Genomic DNA, 20,640 nt, shown 5'->3' on the forward strand with positions numbered 1-20,640 from the left:
CACTATTGTCGCTTGAGGCAATTCATCGAAATTAGGAATAAAAGAAGAATCGCAAATGATTTCTTCATTTGGAAAATCGTAAGTCTTTGAATCGTAATATATTTTATCACAAATTTGCTTACAATTTTCGTTGTAATTTACCGTATGCAAATTGAATGCTCCTTTTTTCACTTCGCCAAGAAATGATTGCTTCATTGAAAATGAAGAGCGCGAAAGAGAAGATGAACAATGAGAAGCAATGAGCGAGTTAATCGAATTTGAATTTGTTTGAAAACGGAATAATTGAGTAGACAGCTGTTGTTGCACAGACGGAGTTAGAAAGTGCGGCAAGGCAGGAATTGTTCCGTGATAAGATGGAACATTCACATATTCAATTCTGTTGTGCATGTGCTCGTTTTCTTGGAGTTGCAGAACATCAACTGCAGTTATAGAACTTGAGCACGCACCAATTCCATCAAAATATAAATTGACATCTTCACCTTTGCTGTTGTTCGTATATTTTTGTTGGTAAATATTCTTTCTCGTTTCTTTTTTCATCCAATCTCCTTCATCCCTTTCATCATCAAAATCTTCTTCTTCTTCTTTGTATTCATTTTTTTGTTCCGATATTTGTTCAAAGCAATTTATTTTCTTTAGCCTACTGCTTTTTCTCATTTCCTTTTTTGCTGTTTTTTCCTCTTCTTTCTGCAGAGTTTCCAAGAATCGGAACACATTTGAAGTTTTTAATTGCTTCTCCTGCATCGCCAGCAGCTTCTCTTTCCTTTCAATCTTCACCCGAAGTGCTTCATCACTGTCTCTATCCGCACAGTCTTCCATTCCTCTTAGCTCTTCCAGCCTCTGCTTCAGCTCTTCAAGTGTCTCGCTCTCCGCTGTTGAGTCAATATCTGCCTCTTCTCTCCTTTTTTCTTTCAAAAGAATTTTCTTCTCTGCTTCTTCCCACATTTCCTCTTCAACTGCATCGATTGCTGCACTGTTTCTGACCCACACTCCGAACACTCTGAAATGCCTTTTGGCTTCTGCAATCTCCTCTTTCACTTCCTGTATCTGTCTCTTTCTTGCTCTTTCTTCCGCTTTTCTATTTTCTTCACCCATTTCTTCTTCTTCTTCTCCTCCTCCTCCTCCTTCTTCTTCTTCTTCTTCTTCTTCTCCCCCTTCTCTCCCTTCTTTTCCTTTCATTTCATCTCCTTTCCTTTCATTTGAATCGCTTTGAGTAAACTCTTCCAAACGTATACGACGTTCAATCGCCTTTCTTTCCCATTTTTCTGTCATCTCATTTCTTATCTTTTTTTCGAGTTTTCCATTCTGCGCTTGGTTGCTTCCCCAATCACGTTCTGTTCTATCTTCAACTTCGTTGATCATAGGAAACGAAAGAATTGCCTCGCAATCATCGCCAATATGAGACATCGAACTCAATGCAGACGACATATCCAATGACTGGCTATCGCAATTAGTTCCTTGAGGTCTCTTGCCAACATTCAAACTCGCATGTGAATAATCATTGAAACCTGTGACTTCATTTGCGTCTTTAGCCATTTTACCAAGCTTGCTGATAACATCATTTTGCGTTTCCTTGCTTTTTCTATTCTGAGAAAGCTGCAAAATTGCGTCTGAAATATATTTTTCTGTGGAATTCAACTGTTCTTGTGTGTATTTCAAGAGCATATCCCGTTTCTTCTCATTTATTGAAAAGGGATTTTTTTGGATGTGTGTCGGACTAATCACATTTTCCATCTCCGTTGAATTCTCAGTTTTCTGATTTGATTCAAATTTGAGTTGTGCTTTCCGTTGTTCAACATCTTGATGCATTTTGTCCAATTTATACTTGCTCTGAAATTTGATTGAAGCTTGTGGTGTATCCGTTCCGGCAATCATCACTTTCTCTATTCCAAAATTGTCTGTGCACTCTTCAGCTATCGCTTCTCTTCTTAAACATTCTATTCTTTTTGGAGAAGAAGGTCTGTCCAGAGTCTTTGAATTTCTTATGTTTGTATAAATTGGTTGCAAAGGGATATTTGAATATGAAGATTGTTGAAGCTCTCTGACTTCACTACAGCAGGATTGAGTATCATCTGGCGAAGTTGATATTTTTCCAAGTTCGCTTTCATCTATTCCTTTCCATGTTTGCCGTCTCGTCTTCGTTTGAAAAAAATATCTGTCCTTGGCTGTTTCATCCACGTTCTTTTGATATTCACGTGAAATTGATCTTTCATTAGTATTTCCCAACTGGAGGACAAATGGATAAGACGAATGATTTGACAGCATTGATTGTTCAAACATTTGTCGTCTTGAGCTCCAATAGGAAGATGAATCATTACTGGTCGATGCTAATTTTATTTTTGATGGAAAGAATCCAAAAGTTTGTTCTTCTATTATTCAAGATATAGAATAATCATCAAAATAAACAAATAAATATTTAAAAGTCAAACTGGATCCAGATGGTAATGTAATGCAGCTATCTTCTTCAATTTTTTTGTGAACTTGATATTTTAAATTATCTTTGAATGTGAAATAAAAAAAGTTTAACAGGATCAAATTATTCTTCAAAAATACCTTCATCTCCATGCAATGATTGATCCCTATTATAAGTGTTTTTCGTTTCAAAATCAGTGACTACGGATATTTGGCAATTAGCAGAATATTCCTTGAAAAAATTGCCAAATCCAAAAAACCCAAATGAAAAGGAAAAAATCAATATAACTCAAAATATATGCTGGCTTCTATAAATGCAAACATTTGCGAACATGCATCAACAAATATGTTTTGTATTTCTCAAAATAAAAAGGAATTGTATGCAAAATAATAAAATTATAGAAATCGATCAAAATATGTTCGAATGAAGCAGTTTAACAAAAGCTTTTTCCAATACATATATCAATGACAATCAAATAGTTAGGAAAAAACTCAAAAATCACTGCAAATAAAATCATACAAAATGAATAGTGTTAATTGAAAATCAAAAAATATTCGAACTCTCGAAAGATTTATAAAATTAATTTCTTGAATGAAGTCGAGTAAAAACTTCTAATGCATACGTATAATATTGTTGTAAATGACAGGAGTTTTAAAGTTTATTTAGTTGATAAATAATCAGGTTAACAAGCGAATAACATCGGAAAATGATTTAAAGTTCAGATCAGTAAAAGAAGGATCCAAAGCAACAGAAGATAAACACTTAATTGGAACTACCATAGGAGGATTGTTTCTCATTGACACAATCAATTCTTTCTCTTCTTTTTGAATAATTTTAGGATCAATTCCTCTTTTAAACAACTTCTTTTCAAGTTTCTGCAAATGCAATGAAAAAATAAAGCGAGGAAGCATCTCTCTTTCATCTTTAACAGTCAATGCAACATTCCATTTTGCATATTTCTTCCTTTTTTCTGAGTCAATAACAAAATAAGGATGCGTCTCGTCTCCTGTGTTTGAAATAACAGTGAATGGATTTGAAATTGTAATTGAAAGTGATGTTGGATTATTGAACTTTGAAGCAAACCCATCTGATGTTCCAATGATTCCTGTAGAATTTTGAGAAGAAAGATGCTTGTCTTTGTTCAAAAACTGATTTGCCAAATGGACATTTTGAATGGAACTTTTGGATAACTGAAATGGTATTTCAGGATTTAAGATAGATTTGGTATTTAAACTGCAAGATGTAAATATGTTCTTTGAAATTGGTTGTACTTGCAGAGAATTCAAACTCTCTGGTAAATGTTGCTCGTTTGGTTCGTCATCATGCGATTTCGTTTGAAACGCTTCTTTTATTGATAATGGTTTACCATTTTCTTCTTTTTGTGGTAAAATTCCTTTTAAAAGTGATAAAGTGGAGGTTGTTTCATTGTGAGTCTTCTCAGAAAGTGAATTTTGAAGCGAAATTTGCTTTCCATTATTCGAATGCTCTTGTAAATATTGTTCGCTTAATAAGGATTTCAATTTATCCAAAGGATCATATAATGTTTCTGAAGATTGTGATAATATCCCTTCTGACCGAATTGTTCCAGATTGTCTTGTATCTCCACCTATCTCAGAATGACTAAGTGTATTGTTCTTTCTTGTTTTGATCTCTTCATTGATCTCATCACAGGATGGACACCGAAGTGCTTCTTGTCTGGACTTCTTCAAAACGATTCTGTAAAATCTGTCCATATCACTTTCCTGCCTGCGTCGCTCTTCTTTCTCTCTTTGTTTCAATTTCTTTTTGAGCACCTTTGCCAGTCTCGCTTTTTCGTATTCATTTAGCTCAGATGTCTCTTCTCCTTTGAGGCGATTTTGCAACTCTTCAAATGTAGCTTCGGCATCGGCCTCGTTTCTTTCGCGTTTCAGCTCCTCTACCATTTCTGCGTCTGCCCACATTTGTTTCTCTTCTTCACTTTCAATCCAGTCTTTCCGTGGCCAGACTCTAAAAAGTTTCCAATGCTGTTTTGCTTCTTTGATTTGCGACTTTATGAGCTCTTTCTTCTGTTTCGCTAATCCATTCCAGGATGATGTATTTTCTCCTTCACAAACAAACGCAGAACTTTTCTGCACGTCAGCAAGTTCCAGATCAGCCTTCTTCCATCGCTTCAGCAGTCCAATCAGCTCGGTTTCTCCTAACATCGAACGGCGCTCTCCATTGTGGTTCCACTCCAAGTCAAGACACAGCTTCCGTTGCTGTTGGGTTTCAAGAATTCCCTCTTTCATCAGTAGCTCTAAAGAGAGCGATGAACTAGTGTTTGAAAGAGATTGAGATGAAGAATCTTTTGTTGAGCTTGAACCAATTGAAGAACATTCATCATTGGCTGTAGTATTATTCTCAAAAGGATATGGCGAAGAATGAAGTAATGCCTCAGAGACAGATGACACTTTATCAACTTGGTTCGCTAAATTTATGGATGGAATTTTGTGTTTTGATAATTTTGAACAAGATTGAAAAGTTGAAGTCAATGGTTCAGAATTATAAGAACGAGTGGCAGCTGTTCCTGAAATCGAAGTGCCATTTTCTTTTTGTCTTTCGGAGTTTGTGTGCATCGTATTTTGTTCTCTAACGCTTTTGTTGCGGTTTTTAATACATTTGTTTTCGATCTCTGAGAAAAATGATGTACGAGTAATAATTTGATCTGGATCAGTTTCTTCTGAACAAAATTGATGTTCATATGCTTCCTGAAATCCATTTGAACGTACTTGCTCGTTTTCGTTTTCATCGTGTTGTTTGATAAGTTCCTTATGTTTTTGTTGAACCTGTTTTTCAAATGAACAAATATCGTCAGATGAAGAACTTAAGATGTTTTTTTGATTGCACTTAGAACTGAAATTTTGTATGCACGTAGTTATGTGCTTCAACGGATTTAGTGTATGTAATTTTTGCTCAGTTGCGCGACTAAATGAATTTTGCTCTCCTCTTTTTCCAAGTTCAACTAAAAATGAAGGATCTTTAACAAAATATTTTGATTGTGAAAAATCTTCTTTCTTTAAGATAATGTTCGGAAAATATTCTTCTTGTGTTTCCAAATGTTGCAAATTTGATGGATGATGATTTGAAATCGAAGTTTGAATTTTAAATGGAAATGATGATTTCGATGCAGTGAACTGATAGGACGTTGAATCAGTAGCAGGAGAATTAGACGCAGAAGCTTCTAAATCGCATGCAAATATTTCATTTGGTTTATCAGAAAGACTCATTAATATTGCAACTGTTTTTTAAAAAAAATTAAAAGTCCAATGATGATAAACTTTTCACCATATACCACTCCAAGAAAATGTTAATATAATAATATATTGTAATTACTTTTACAGATAATGTTAAAAATTTTTTTTATTATTTAATTCTGCTGTTTATTAGAAAATATTAATTGATCAATAAGCCGTAATTAAAATATGTTTTTCGAAGTATTTTTTTGCTCAAAAAATGCTTTAATCTGATGTTGAAAATACATAAATTGTAGCTTGATAACGAGGAAATTTATTCTTTCAAAAGGCGATCATAAACATGAGTTCATTTTGCAATTTTCAACGTTTTTTATTTCATTTGGATCTTTTATATTTAGAAAAAAAAAATTTCTTTATCTCACTTGAAATTTTCAGTTGCATTTTTTTATCAAAATTTTGTTCCCTATTCCGAAAGTTGACAAAAAAGGAAAATTGCAAGAAATAAAAACATTGCAATACAGTTGTTTTCATTCTTTGATATTTTGTGAATCTGAACAGAAAGTTCTATTTATAAGGTTTCATTTATTATATCCTGAAAGTTTTCAAAAGTGTTTTTTTGTAAACATAAGTTGAAATCCAATAAAGTCATGGATATATCCCGGGAAAGGGACAAAACCCGGGAAAGTCTAATGAAAAACTCAAAAAAGAAAAAGTGAGTTGAAGAATTTGATTTTGAAAAAATCGAACATCTTCCTTTTGTACTTCTATTGTGCATTGTTTAACTTTTTTTGAAATGATGAGATTATTGAATTAATTCAATAAAATGAATGGATCACAAAGCCATTATGTTCACTTTTTTTTCAATATGGGTAATTCTTTTTGAAAAGTCACAAAAAGGTTTAATTTTCAAATAAATCGAAATTTTCATATTTTGATCAAATTTCTGTTTCAGCTCACAAATCTCCCCAAGAATGTTTGAAATGGCATTATCCAATAATGGATTCCATATTTGGAAAGTTTGGTGCATGTTAACCAAATTTTTATGAAATATGAAATTTTTGATTTATTGAAAAATAAAACATTTGTGACTTTTCATAAAGAATTACACATATGTCTTCTTTTGCTTCGTCTTCAGAACTTTCAAAGGTTTTTACGACTGCAGAATTTATAAGATTAAACTCAAAAGGTGAAAAAATAAATTATCTTCTTTCAAGAAAAGAGATTACACACAAAAGCATTATTTCATCTGGCTTCGTTTCTTCTTCACCTCTATATCGACATATCTCTTCTTTAAATCAGGGAAGAGACCCCAAACACAATGGCAGACCGAATTTGTTCAACTAAGAAGAATAAGAAGAAATAGAAGACTGCTCCAAATCTCATCCACTTTCAACGGATTAAGTTACATTCAAAGATATCAGTTATATATTTTTGTTTTTGTTTTGATATTTTTATTAACTTTTTTGATGTTGTTTTTTCAGGCTGAACTCGTCTTGCAGAGAAAAAACCGAAACAAGGATGACAACAGCGAATTGACAGAAATAAATGAAAAATGGGCAAGACGGTTCATTAAAAGAAGCAATGCTCTTCAAACGGTAAACCAAAATCCATTGATGTGAAAAGGTTGTTTACATCTTCAACGGAAAACATTTCAGCGTGGTTTGCATTGCTGGGTGACACTATAAGAACAAACAAAATTTGCGCTGATCTGATATTAAATAAAGCGAAACAGGCGTTTGTTCATGTAAATCTGTTGACAATTTCGTAATCAAACGATCAGATCAAAAAGATCCAATGTTACACTCCCTACAACATCAGCCCAACGCAACATTGGTTTTCGGAGTTTTTGCAGATGGATCTTCAATTAATCCAGTGATGATTTGGCCCACAAAAACTGTTCCAAAAGATCTTACAGTTTCAAAATATCAACGAATTGAAATTGTTGCTAACGGAAGCGGATGGATAACACAAAAATACTATAAGGAAATCATGCTGAAAAACATTTTTCCCACTGTTAATATTAAAAGAATTGAACTACATGGATCGGAAGCATCGGTGCTTATTTTTATGGATGGGCATTCATCGAGGCTTTGCTGGCCTGTTATTTCATTGTCTCGTGAGCAGGCATAGGTCTATTTTGTACCAGTTTGGAAAGGCTTTTATATATTTTTTTATTAGCATATTATTAATTCTTATAATTATAGAAAACAAACTGCTGATGGAAAAACGCGAAATTCTTCCATCAAAAAATTGATATTTTTTCTATTTTTTCTCAACCCATAATTTTTTTGCTGTGATCGCAAAATTAAACAATTCAATTTATTAACTTTTCAAAGTTTTTTCATATATTTCGTGTGTGTGATTTTTATAATAATCATTTATATTTATCAAAAGTTTCCTAATGTTGTTAAAAAACCATTGGAATGTTGCTCTATTCACAAAAATTCTTTTTGAGTGCATTTATTGCTTTCACAAGAATATAAATAGAAATCATGTTGTATATAATTTATATAGCAACATTGTTATGAAGATATATGTGTGTTTATTTTAAATAGTTTTTAATTTTCTACTAAACTGTTTTGTATTTGTTATTTTGTTTTTTGATTCAACTGAATAGGAAATGACAGTTTTTTGTGGAAGAAGAGCTTACGTGTTTGAGTGTTCTTTTGCTTTGTGCTCACTTACAGGTTCACATGGAAGAGGGATAAGTTGCTCATATGTTCCAGCTGCATTCAAAATGCGTTGCATGCAGTTCATTTCGTGCTCAGCAGTGTCATATGGCGGAGGGATGAGATTTTATCCTGATCAATCAACACCCCCAAGCAACAACCTTTATTTTTGTTTCTTCTTCTTCCACGATTGCAGATGCAACGCTTCCACTCCATATAGCAATGATTTGTTTTTCCAAGATCTATGCAATCTCTTTTCATCGGCAAACCCGTTCTACGAATCGTACACAACGAATAGTGATGATAAGAGAGTGTGCCGCCAATATTATAATGGAAGCAGTTATGTGTATCAGCACACAGAAAAGAAGTTGTGGTTGAAGGAGGGAATGAAAGATAGATATGTTGGTGTGGGTGGAAGTGACACAAACAATTTGTGTGGGATGAGTGAGGCAGCACCTTGCAAGACAGTGGGGCATGCAGCGGAGTCGAGCATGGCGCAGTTGAGCTCGACAATCACAGTGCTGAGTGGGAGGCATGTGAGCTAAGGGGTGACGATCAATGTTGGGGAAAAGAAGATTTCTGTTGTTTGGAGAGGGAAAACAGTGAGTGTGATCGGGATAGATTCTCTCTTTCTTCGACTTCGACAACGGAATAGGAAGTTCGTCGATAAATGTGTTTGTGATGTCTGTTGGGGTCGAAAAATTTTTGCTGGCTAAAATAATGGCAAATCCAAGATCTGAAGGAGAACATCCAATAAAATCACGTATTTGCGCTTGCAATGCCATAGCTGCCAATAACTGCTATTGAGGTGAAAAATCAAAATTCTGCATCAGCCCCTCGTCTCCATGTTGCACCCCTCACAATCTTCGTTTCTATTGCTCCCATCACCTTCACCGCTGTTTTGGTCTATTCCGAAACAAGAATCATCGAAAAATTCTTCTGTTGCGATGCATCGCCAGCTGCACCCTGAAGAAAAAAAAATACGGGAAAAAATTCATTCAGAAAGTGTTACATGTTAACAGTTCCCTCGAGAGGCAAACAGAATGGAAGACCTCTATCACACCAGCAGAACAAAGATAATAAAATGAAAAGAAATGGAGCAACCTTCAAACACATTCGCACAACCCCCAACAACATTTTGAAAGCAAAGGGTGTAGGAGGAGTAACGAATATTATTCACGTACGGGCACAGCCAGATTTCCCAAACATCTCAGCAGTTCACAGCCGTCCCACCTCAAAAATAGAATTTCACACTTCAGAAAGAGCTGACTTACGTTCATCTTCAATGGAAAAACAATTTTATTAAAGACACTTCGTTTTCACAAATTATTTTTAAAAGCACAATTCATTCATTGAACTTTTTTAAATCTCTTTAATTAAAAATTTCTTAAAAAATGGTGAAATGTTGGAATTTAAGTTTTCTATGTGAGGTGGTTTTTCGAAATTCAGCTTAGAACCTTTGAAAAAGCGTTTATCTGTCTATGCAGTTTTAAAAGTGATTTTTGCACCACGTTTCTCCTGTGTTTTTCGTTTTGTCTTCAGATACCACACAGAAACCTTGACAAAAATAAGACAGCATGGTCAAAGAATAAAAGAAAAGACATAAATTAATTGTTACAGAAGATTTGAAAAAAGTTAACAACAAAGTTATTAAAATACAAAAAAATCAAGATGAAAGAATTTGAATATAATAAAATCATTGTCTCAGAAGTTTTCACAAACCAATGAAGTTTCCTTGTCTCTTTTTTGTATTCCATATATCAAATGCCTCTTTGTCTCAGCCTTTTTCTTTCATCTTCCTCCTCTCCTTTCTTCTCTTCTCGTTCAGTTAAACTCTGTTGTTTTTAAACACTCAATCTCTATCTCCATCATCTTTCCTCAAATTTCCAAAAGCCAAGTCCTCCAGCCTCTATTGTCTATTGCGTCAGCACCTTCAGTCACCGCCACTCCATTGGAAGCATGTTTATCCAGAACCTTCTCTTCTTTTCTGCTTGTTTCGAAAGGACTCGTCATTTCCTTAACTTCACTCCCCACAGCATGCTATCCTTCGTACTCTCTCTTTTCGCTTCTCTCATTTCATTCACTGCATTCAACTGTATCTCTTCTCAACAATATGAAGATTGTTTCACTTCCATCACAGACAACAAAAAATGCAAAGTCGTTCCTTTGATCTCGACGATCATTGAAATGTCTCAAACAAACACTCCACAGAACCTTTCATTCTCCCACAGCAACTTTTTTTCTTTTCAATATTTTTTCTTCTTCCTCTTCACGCAATTGCTTATTAAAGCCTCATATCAAAGCCAATCTCTTATATCCTATTCAAATTCATTAGGCGCACCGTATCTTTATCGTTGTTTCTGTCTTCTATATCCATTTTCTTCCTCAGCAGCGATGAGCATCCAATCATCTGTTTGACAACTTATCTCCTTTGCAACTTCATCTTGCATCTCTTGAAGCAAATAATTAACTGCCAATTTCTTCTTTCTCCTCTTCGCCTTTGATTCTGCAGTCTTGTCTTGTCCATCTTTTCTTCTCATCCAGCTTCTTCATGACTTTGTCAAAGCATCAATAACGCTGTATGCTCTCTTTCACTTTGCGTTGCTTCCTTCCTTTGAAAAACAACAAAAAATCCATCGATCACATTATCAACTGTTCGGTGAGGAATGTGAAAAAAGAATGAAAATATTCAGATAATTATATTTTTATTATCAACAATCTATTGAAATATGAAACGCATTCACAGTTGAAAATCGTTGTTTTTGATATTGAACAAAATGCTTCAACAATAATTGTGTGTGAGTGTGCGTACGCAAGAATTTGTTCAGAATAATGAATCGGTTCAAAATTGAGAAATATTTCATAATACCAGTAAAATTTTCTCAAGCAAACAGCAGCATAAATATTTCTTCTTCAACCATTTCATTGTTAACAATGTTTGTTCATCAGAAAGTTAATAAATTGAATTGTTTAATTTTGCGATCACAGCAAAAAAATTATGGGTTGAGAAAAAATAGAAAAAATATCAATTTTTTGATGGAAGAATTTCGCGTTTTTCCATCAGCAGTTTGTTTTCTATAATTATAAGAATTAATAATATGCTAATAAAAAAATATATAAAAGCCTTTCCAAACTGGTACAAAATAGACCTATGCCCGTGAGCATTCAATCGAAATAATTATTCCTCCTTCGCACACTCCCTATTTGACACAACCGCTTGATAGCTATGTGTTTGCGCAATTCACAAAAAGACTGTATTCATTTTTTCAGCCTCCAACCGAAAGTGGAATATCGTCATATAGAAAAGCTCTTGTGCCAGCATTGGCAGATGCTGTGAATGCTGCGTTGGAACCTACAACTATTAAAAAATCGTTCTTCGCTTGCGGGATAGAGCCATTTGATCCGTCAGTTGTTTTAGACAGACTGCCCAATCAGTCTTCAATCACAAAAATATCTTCAATTTGTTCATCGGCCCGTCCTTCTAATGGAGTTTTTAACATGAAAGTTTTAACAAGTGATGATTTTGTTCAGGAAAACAAACCAAGTGAAGAAGGTTTGAATATTTTCATAAGATTGGAATGAGATGTTTATCTTTCTTATTCTTTTTTTTTATTCTTCCGAGAAAAAGAAAAAAGTGAATCCAGCAACTTGAAAGACAGTCTACAAAAGCAAATATCAGAGAGGAAAGCAAAAAAGGATAAATGTGATGTGGAAACAAAATGAAAGATATCGGAACAAACTCCTGAAGAAGAAATAGATGAATCTTCTTTGTTTTCAGGAGAAAAACAAAAAAGAAAACAAGTGTCTGAAAAAAAATGGGTAAAACAATTTTATTTCAGCTGAATGCGACTTTTCTTTTCAAACAATTTAGTTTTGCAACTTGTTTATTAATTTTTTTTCATTTTGTTTGATTATTTTCAAATAGTCTCATATCAGCGAATGTTTCTTTTCGATCGTGTTTTTTATTGTTCGATTCATTTATAATCAAGAAAACCTTATTAAAAAAACATGTTATGAACGTTTTTTTTAAATATATGGGTGATTCTTTTTGAAAGCATAATTTTTGAATGAAAATTTTCGAAGTGGAAAAAATAACATTGAAATGATTAAAAAACACATGTATTTTGCATGAAGATATTATTTTCGATAATATATTCATATGGGTCATTATTTTTCTTATCATAACTTAGTTCGAAGAAAGATCATTTTTTTTTGATAATTGTGGAAAAAGAGAAAAAACAAAAATAAATATTTTTAAATGAATAATCAAAGAATTGTGATTGAATATTAAAAAACAAAGTTGATTTGAGAAAATTCTAAGAAATCCATAATTTAATTTTGTTTTCAGTTATATCTAATATTTGAATTATTTGGAATTATGAAGGTTAAAAAGCTCAATAATTTCTTATTGAAGATTACAATTTGAGCATGATTGATTTATATTGCTTTTTTGAAATGATTGACATGAACTATCATCAAAAAATGTGTGAATTGTTGATTTATTAAATTTTATTCGAAATTAAAGAATTTATTATTTTGTGCAATATTTTTTTAATTTTATTTATGTTATGAACGATCATAATACAATATAGGTCGATTCGAGACGTTGAAGAGAAGCAATATATTTAATAAAATAATTGTATTGTTTTTTTGAATAATGAAACGAATAATTGAAAAATAATAATGTCAAATCTTGATTATTACATGTTATCATTTCGAACATTTTGGATAAAATGTGAAAAGTTACCGCAATGTTTTATTTTGCTATTATATTATTTTTCATTGTTTTTTGTTTTTTCTTCATTTCAAACATTGCACTTTGTTATTTTTATTGAAAAGTTTATTATTTTTGAAATTTACACTTTGTTTATCACTGAAAAAACATTAATTTGTTAAAACTTAAATGAGACCTAATTTTTTTGATAAATTCGATAGAAGAACTAGTCAAACATAACACATCAATTTGATTTCTCATTAAACATATAATTAACTTTAACAATTACAAAATATTTATTTCAATTTACCAGTGTACAGGTGAAATGAAGAAAAAAGATAAAACTTTAAAAAAAAGTGAAGAAAAATTCGTTTCATAAATGATAGCCAAAAAAAAACCTGTCCAATTGCAAAGCTTCATTTTTTCCAAACTTAAGGCAAATTAATTGTTCCAATTCAGTTTGCTTCAGAAACATGAAAAGCTGAAATAAAAAAATTTCCTCCAAGACTATTTGCTTTTCATTTCTGAAATTCGAAGAAGCTTATCCTATCTCTTTGAGAAACACGCCATAAATACATCCAACCTCCATAATACTTTTGAGAAATACAAGAATTAAACGAATTATTCTCAGTCTTGACTGAACTGATCGAATTTCAAAAAATCACTCCCCCAGTATAATATGCTGTGCAGTTGTTGAACGAACAAAATTTCACTGAAAGTGTTCCTGATGCCTTGTTGAACATTGATATAGCCCCTCCACTCGATATTCCATCTGAAGAGGAATCGCTTGTCCCTGTCGTCTTCGACCCGTTCCACTCGCACCAAATAAATGAATTTGCTCCATCGTCTGTTGTGTTTTGTCTCCCTGGTTTCAATGGGTTTTCTTTGCTTCCAATGAATTCAATATTTCTTGTCCTGCAACACTCAACGAACGAAGTGTTTGAGACAGCCAATGAAGATGAGGGGCTGTTGAGCGAGGGGACAATCCCTCCATCATACACATCCCACACTGATGAAAATGAGCATCCACTCATCAGAAATGCTCTTTGACTCAGTCTTTCATTTAAATGTGTTGTTTTCTGTGGATTTGTCGAGATGTTGAAGAAGGTCAGTTTGGAAAGAGATACAAGGGGTGTCAAAGGCGGTGCAAGAAACGGGGCTGATGAAACACAAAAAGATGAGAAATCTGACTCGCTCACCAGAACACTCCCTCCTCCTTCTCTTTCTTCGTCTCTTCCTTCTCCACCTCTTCCTTCACCACCTCTTCCTTCACCTCTTTCTCTTCCTCTCAATAAAATATTTCTTATAACCCCAAAAATCTTACAACCCTTTTCTTATCTCTTTCTGCTGAAAATATAATGAATCTCATAAAAAAATATAACAGACCTTCGCTGTCAATGCATTTTTATAATTAATAATCCTATAAAGCTCTTTCCCAAGTTGAATCCACCGATTGCCCTTCAGTCTCCATCTTCTGATGTTGTTCTGCATTCCTTCGTTATTTTAAGAGGACAGTCTCAAAAATATTTTTATCCAAGCAGGTGAAAAGAAAAAATTAGTAAGTCATGCAAAAAAATCGGTCTAATAATAAAGCTTCAAAAAAAAAAAAATATCATACCATTATTGCTCGTCAATCTCACCTTCTTTTGTCAAAGCATCACGGCGCCCCTCGCCTCTTTATCCCTTCCGTAATCTCCGGCAAAAACAAAACATTTTACAACCTCCGTCCATAAAGATGTTCCTTTTGATACTGTTCTTGAGGATATTCCCATCTCCTTTTTTGAATAATTCTTTGTTGAACTGACTTTCCTCTATTTTTCTCCAAAATCCCTTTTCTCTTTTTTCTTCTTCATGTCCTCCCTCAATTCATATCACCATCTCATTCCCTTCTTTCTGCTCTTCTTCCAATGCTCCAAAAAAATTCATTCTTCTAATCCCTCTTGTTTTCCTTCTTCATCTCTTTTTCTTTTCCCTATCTTCTGCTTCAATTTCCGCTTCTTTTTCTTCCTCCTCTGTATCATTAATTCCTTGATCTCATTTTTCGCTTAAAATAAGATTCGTCCTATATGTCTTCCAAAACCTTCTTAAAATTTTTGATCTTCTTTTCCATTTCATTCATTTGCATTTCGCCCCAGCTCATTTCACTCAACGTTCTGCAATTGTCATATCCTGACTTCTTTTAATGCATCCAATATCCTCTTTTTCCGCATTCCTTGTTCATTCATTGTCGTTGAACACTCATTCAAAAAATCTAGTTTCATAAAAAAAATAATATAGGAAAATTTATAATTAAAAAATATAAATACACACCGTTATAATGATCATTCTTCACTGATTTTCTTCTCCTCCTCCAAATATTTCTCCGTTTTGCCAACAAAACCCATCTGTCTCGTCTTCGTTTCCTTTCTGCTTCCTCAAAAAAAATCAGCCAAAACCCAATTCTGTATTCTGCTTCCACTCAAATAACTCAGCCAGCTACATTCTATAAAAAAAACTAGCAATGAAGAATATTTCATCTGATAAGCGCTTCTCACCCCTTTTCGCTGTATCGACTTTTTCTTCTCCACATTCCCTCCAAAATATCAACGCCCTTCCACCAAATATCGCAACCCCTTCGCACAAATCTATTCCCCTTCACTCCCTGTCACTTCTTTTCACAGCATCTTTCTTCTAATCAAAATTAAATATCTCCATATTTTGCCTCTCTTTGGTGCAAAACATCCTCTCGTCGTCGGCCCCTCATCTTCCTCTGTCTCCATACCACCAATGCAAAGTGCCAGCGCTGATGTTCCTTCTTCCTGTCTTCCTCAGCCTCCACCTCCATCCCTTGCCCTGCAAATGTGAGGCGCGACAAAACGGTTCACAAAATAAATTATATAAAAATATGAAGAAAAATTTTCTTCATTTTTTTTTCTTCAACCCCATTTCCCCCTCTACTTGTACATCCACAAAAACTTCTCCCCCTTGCTCTGCCTCATATGAACCTTCCTCTCTCTCCCTGCATTTGAAAAAAAACCATCCCTTTTCCATTTCTTCTCCATTTCCTTTCCAATTCTTGTCCTCTCCTCCAAAGATAATATATTCCATTCACTCCACTCATCTTCAGCCCTTCTCCTCTTCCCTTTTATTCCACCTCCTCCACATCAAAATCCTTTTCACAAATAATAAACGCAATTCCCACACCTTCCAACTCACAAAAATCTCAGAAACAACCCCTCCCAACCTCATCCCAATCCATCTCCTACACATCTATTTTGCCTCTTAAACCTCCAAAAAATACGTCTTTCTCCCTCCAAAAAAATATTCCTTTATCGCTCCTTTCACCCTCTCAAAACCCTGTTCATTCTCAATTGCACAAATCCATCACCCCATTCCATAAATCTATCCTGTTGCAATCGCATTGTCTTCATATGCCCATTCAGCCACAGTGCATCGAGTTGTGCCCCTTTTCTTGTGTGACTCTTATTCGTTATGGAAAATGATCAAACAAATCTCAAATGCTCAAGAAATATCTACAGAATGAAAATTTCATGTGACCAAAAATGCAGCTGGGCTAAATGAAATATTTCTAGTGATGAAAAAGCAGCATCAACAACTCTTTTTTTATTGATGGAAGATGAAATTGTTCATTTTGATTGTTGGATGGCTGTGGGGCTATGACATTTTCAATGGAAATGAGAAAATTTTAATGTATGCAATTTTTATTGTTCTATTTGTTGTGAATATATTTCCATCTGTAACCTCTCCAAAGTCGTGATTCAAACAATTTATAAAAAATGGACAATTTATTCCATGCAGAGCAGAACAGCGAGGAAGGGGGCCAAATGTTATCTTACAAATATATCATTGGAGCATGATATTAATTTATTATAAATGTTTATGCAACTTTTTTTGGACTCAACATGCGCGATGGATAGAAATTCAATGAAAAATGAATTTTGATGGAGCAGAAATCAACGGGGTTGGAAGATGCTAAAGCTAAAAGGAAGAATGTTTGATTTCTATGAAAAGGGAACGTTTTTTAAAAAGAGGAAGAGGACATTTACAAAAAATTTTGTTTGAAAGATTGGGGCAAATGACTAAAACAGGAGATTTGAGGGAATTGGAGCAGAACAAGGCGCATTTCTTGGGATAAGAAGGGCAAGACATTGATTTTATGGACAGAAGAGAGCGATGAAACTGGTTTTCATTGGTTGGATTGAGAGGCGAAAAAACGAGAAAATCAGGTAGTTTGGCGTAATACAAGCAGCTGGAGGAAAATTACAGGCAAAATGGATTTGAGTCATTTAACCTTTGTCTTCAGCCTTATGTCATTGAGATTGTTATGTTGAAGATATCATTCAACATAAAATATCCAACGGTTGAACTCTCCATAATCATTATCTTCTTCATTTTCTTCGTTTTCTTCGAATCTTCTTCTTCTTCTTTGTTTCCGTCTTCAAAACCGAGAAATACGAAATTATTTTTTCCTTGGTTTTTGTTCATCATTTTCTTCACCTTCTTTGCCATATTCAGTCTAGTCTTCTTCATCCACTTCTATTTTATTTTCTATCATCATCTTCATCTTCCGATTCTTCTACTCCCAGCAGCTTCACCAACACCACCACATCCTTCTCCTTCTCCTTCTTTATCAGCGAGCCGACTGAGCGACATGTTCGTCTGAATGAGGGTGCCAGTTCTGGGAGTATTTGCAGGCCTGGTTCACAGGCAGTCGATTTGGTGCTGAATGCGGAGCATGTTTCATTTAGTGTCAGCAGCCGTTCATAGCAGCTTTTTGGGATGGGATGGTGAGGACGTTGGAGGCTGCACAGATGTGGGAGGGATAAGGAAAGAGACCGATTGCATTCACATCATCGCTTTCCTTTTTGTCAGCTGTTCAACCATCTTCATCATCATCTTCTTTTGCTTCTGTCTGTAACCCGTGGGTAATGAGACATTTTTGAGGAATGGAGATGAAAGAGGTGAGCAACGCAGGGCATTGGTGGAGCTAGAAATGGAAATGGCAGTTTGTATTGCTTGGAGCAGAGAGCGAGATGAATGAGAGAGAAGAGAAGGAAGAGAAGGAAAAGAAGAGGAAGAAGCAGAGGAAGAAGCAGAGGGGAAAAAAGTGATGTTCATTTCTGTCTTTTTTTTCCGATGAGGTCAGCCACCTGCCGTGCAGCATCTGCCTTCCTCGTTCAGCAGTGAGCTCTCAGCAAACCGAGTGAAGCTGCACGTCATCTCTTCTCTTCTCCTCTGCCACACCGACACCACACTAACGCCACACCGACGCTACAGGCACAATTATCGGGTGGTGTCTGAAGAACACAGATAGCACCTCTTTGCCAAGCGATGGTAGCACAGCAGCAACAGCTGCAGCAACAGCGGCAGATTGTGCATGGGGCAGCTGTGGAGCGGTTTCCGCAGGAGCGACTGGCCAAGCATCTCCGACACGATGTTCGCCTCCGCCGCGTTATATCTTGTCCGGATGGACTCGCGCAGCTGGTCATTGCACTCCATCTTGTCGGGAGATGGAACATCGGGTTGCGTGTTGGCAGCACAGCCGCTTTGCTTGGTGTGTCTTGAAAGGGCGAGAGGGCTTTCAGGAGAAGACTGCTGCGATGGGAGAAGCCATTCACCAGAGAAGCGATGGAACAGAGGAGTGGAGAGGACGAGCTGAGTGGAGGATGAGAAGGGAAAGAGGAGGGGAAGGAATTTCTGGAAGAGTGTGAGAAAGATGAATGAAAGGAGAGGGGTGTTGTTTTCGGAGAATTTTGTGAGGTGGATGGAGGAGGAGAATAACAAAGACAAGAAACTGAGAGCAGCCATCACTCTGGAATTGTGAGGGGAAAGGGGAGGGCGATGGCGAAGAAAAGGCAGAGGAATGAGCAGTGGATGGGCGGGTGTGGCGATTTGGATTGAAGGATCAGGCACAACATTTGGGAATGAGATTTTGTGAAGAGTTTTAAGTGAGCTGAGGAAATGGGATGCTTTGGGGGATGGTTAAGATCTTATGAAATATGATTGAACTGCGAAAAGAATTGTTTGTCACATCGTTTATTCGCCTTCTTCAATTTAAACTTCCTCTTCTTCCTCTTCTTCCTCATTTTCTTCTTTTCCATCATCATTATTTTCTTTCTTTATCTTCTTCTTCTCCATCATTGTTTTCATATGCACTGTCTTAGCAACGAAATTACATTAATATTTTTTCTTATTCGTCATAATTATATTCATCTTCATCAAATCATTTAAATGGATTTTTTGTTATTTGAGTTATTCCAATAGAATCAGTACAAAGAAATGGAAATAAGAAATTTTTTCATGCAGAAGCGAAAAAAAATCATTGATCTTGAGATAATCATCGAAGATGAAGAAAATTTGCTTTATTGGAAGAAAGAAACTATTTTCAAGAAAGAGAAGATGTGAAAGAAGAACTGTGAGAAAAAATATTGAATAAAATAGTTTTTAATTATTCGTGATATCGTGTTATTCAGTATTTGTTGAGTAATTATTTATTAAATTCACAAATAGTTGCGATATGTTAATTTTCAGAAAATAATTGAAATATTTGAATAACCATTATTCAAATTATCAAATTCGTCAATAACTTTTCAGATTTTTTCTGAAAAAATGGAGCAAAGGAAATTCAGCAACCTATCATATTCTCGGAAGAGTGAAAAATGCTCTTTCATATGGAACGAATTGAACGAAAAATCTGGAAATGATACAGTCAGTATGCTGCAATTCATGTTTACTCACACAAACATTGGGAAAAAACTAAGTGCAAAGATTCAAGAAATATTTGCTGGTATACAACTCTATTATCATTTTTTAATTGTGAGAGTTACTTACATTTTTACTTTTATTTGGTAGAAAAAGCCAATTTTACAATTCTTCGCTTGGCTTCTGCTTTCAACAGCGAAACCAATGTTCATACTAAAGTCACTTTGCTGAAATGTGTCTGCCATGAGTACAGTCTTTCCCAATTGCAGGATTATGGATTTGAATGCACAAAAGGCAGTTACAATCACGCCAAGCAAAACAGTTCAAGCACTTCATTTGATATCACTCCACCAAGAAAGCCTCCTCAACCTCCATCAAAGTCCAGTTTGTTTTTTTTTATTTTTTGAATTTTGTTTTGATTTTCGTCTAATGATTAATGATTTTTTGTTCTTTTATTTTAAGAATTATGTTATGAGGACGAACAAGCGTTTTCTAACTTCATCAACGAAAATACCACAGAATCGTGTGAAAATATTTATATATCAAAATGTGTTCGTAAAGGTTTTATTCTATTTCTGTTTTGTTCATATATATTGATATTAAATTATTTTTTAATTATATTTGTTTCCTTTTTTTCTAATAAAATAATAGATTCAACAACAATTATTGATGATAATTTTTCCATTATTAACGGTGAGGAAGGAATGGAAATTGACATTGACCCACTTGAAAATTACTTTCAGGAAAGTCATGAATCAGATTTTTCAACAATTGATTTTCAAAATGATGATGCCATGGACATCACTACCGAAACTCATGAAGTTTCTTCTAATAACTCTGCAATGGATACAGATGAACCAGAGTTAATCTTGGTATCGGGATTATCCAATCAAAACCTGGAAGATGAAAGAGCTACGACTTACACTTATCAAA

General features: G+C 34.6%; 5 protein-coding genes across 5 annotated transcripts; 2 read left to right on the plus strand and 3 right to left on the minus strand.

Moving 5' to 3' along the window:
- Positions 1 to 2: 2 nt before the first annotated feature.
- Positions 3 to 2,743, minus strand: MONOS_8921 (uncharacterized protein; the record flags this gene model as incomplete). Its single annotated transcript, XM_067879371.1, has 5 exons — positions 3 to 11; positions 142 to 2,366; positions 2,427 to 2,495; positions 2,551 to 2,641; positions 2,732 to 2,743. The coding sequence occupies 5 exons, from the start codon at positions 2,741 to 2,743 to the stop codon at positions 3 to 5; spliced, it is 2,406 nt and encodes an 801-aa protein (XP_067721168.1).
- Positions 2,744 to 3,087: 344 nt separating this feature from the next.
- Positions 3,088 to 5,685, minus strand: MONOS_8922 (uncharacterized protein; the record flags this gene model as incomplete). Its single annotated transcript, XM_067879372.1, has 1 exon — positions 3,088 to 5,685. Exon 1 carries the CDS (start codon positions 5,653 to 5,655, stop codon positions 3,088 to 3,090), a length of 2,568 nt encoding a protein of 855 aa, XP_067721169.1. The 5' UTR covers positions 5,656 to 5,685.
- A 2,461-nt stretch (positions 5,686 to 8,146) lies between these two features.
- Positions 8,147 to 8,836, plus strand: MONOS_8923 (uncharacterized protein; the record flags this gene model as incomplete). The annotated part of the gene is made up of 2 exons (XM_067879373.1): positions 8,147 to 8,158; positions 8,240 to 8,836. 2 exons carry the CDS (start codon positions 8,147 to 8,149, stop codon positions 8,834 to 8,836), a joined length of 609 nt encoding a protein of 202 aa, XP_067721170.1.
- Positions 8,837 to 13,282: 4,446 nt separating this feature from the next.
- MONOS_8924 (uncharacterized protein) lies at positions 13,283 to 14,039 on the minus strand (the record flags this gene model as incomplete). Its single annotated transcript, XM_067879374.1, has 1 exon — positions 13,283 to 14,039. The coding sequence occupies one exon, from the start codon at positions 14,037 to 14,039 to the stop codon at positions 13,659 to 13,661; it is 381 nt and encodes a 126-aa protein (XP_067721171.1). The 3' UTR covers positions 13,283 to 13,658.
- A 4,297-nt stretch (positions 14,040 to 18,336) lies between these two features.
- Positions 18,337 to 18,570, plus strand: MONOS_8925 (uncharacterized protein; the record flags this gene model as incomplete). Its single annotated transcript, XM_067879375.1, has 1 exon — positions 18,337 to 18,570. One exon carries the CDS (start codon positions 18,337 to 18,339, stop codon positions 18,568 to 18,570), a length of 234 nt encoding a protein of 77 aa, XP_067721172.1.
- Between the last annotated feature and the right edge of the window lie 2,070 nt (positions 18,571 to 20,640).

This window comes from Monocercomonoides exilis, assembly GCF_001643675.1.
Source record: "Monocercomonoides exilis strain PA203 chromosome Unknown scaffold49-690789, whole genome shotgun sequence".
NCBI lineage: Eukaryota > Preaxostyla > Oxymonadida > Polymastigidae > Monocercomonoides > Monocercomonoides exilis.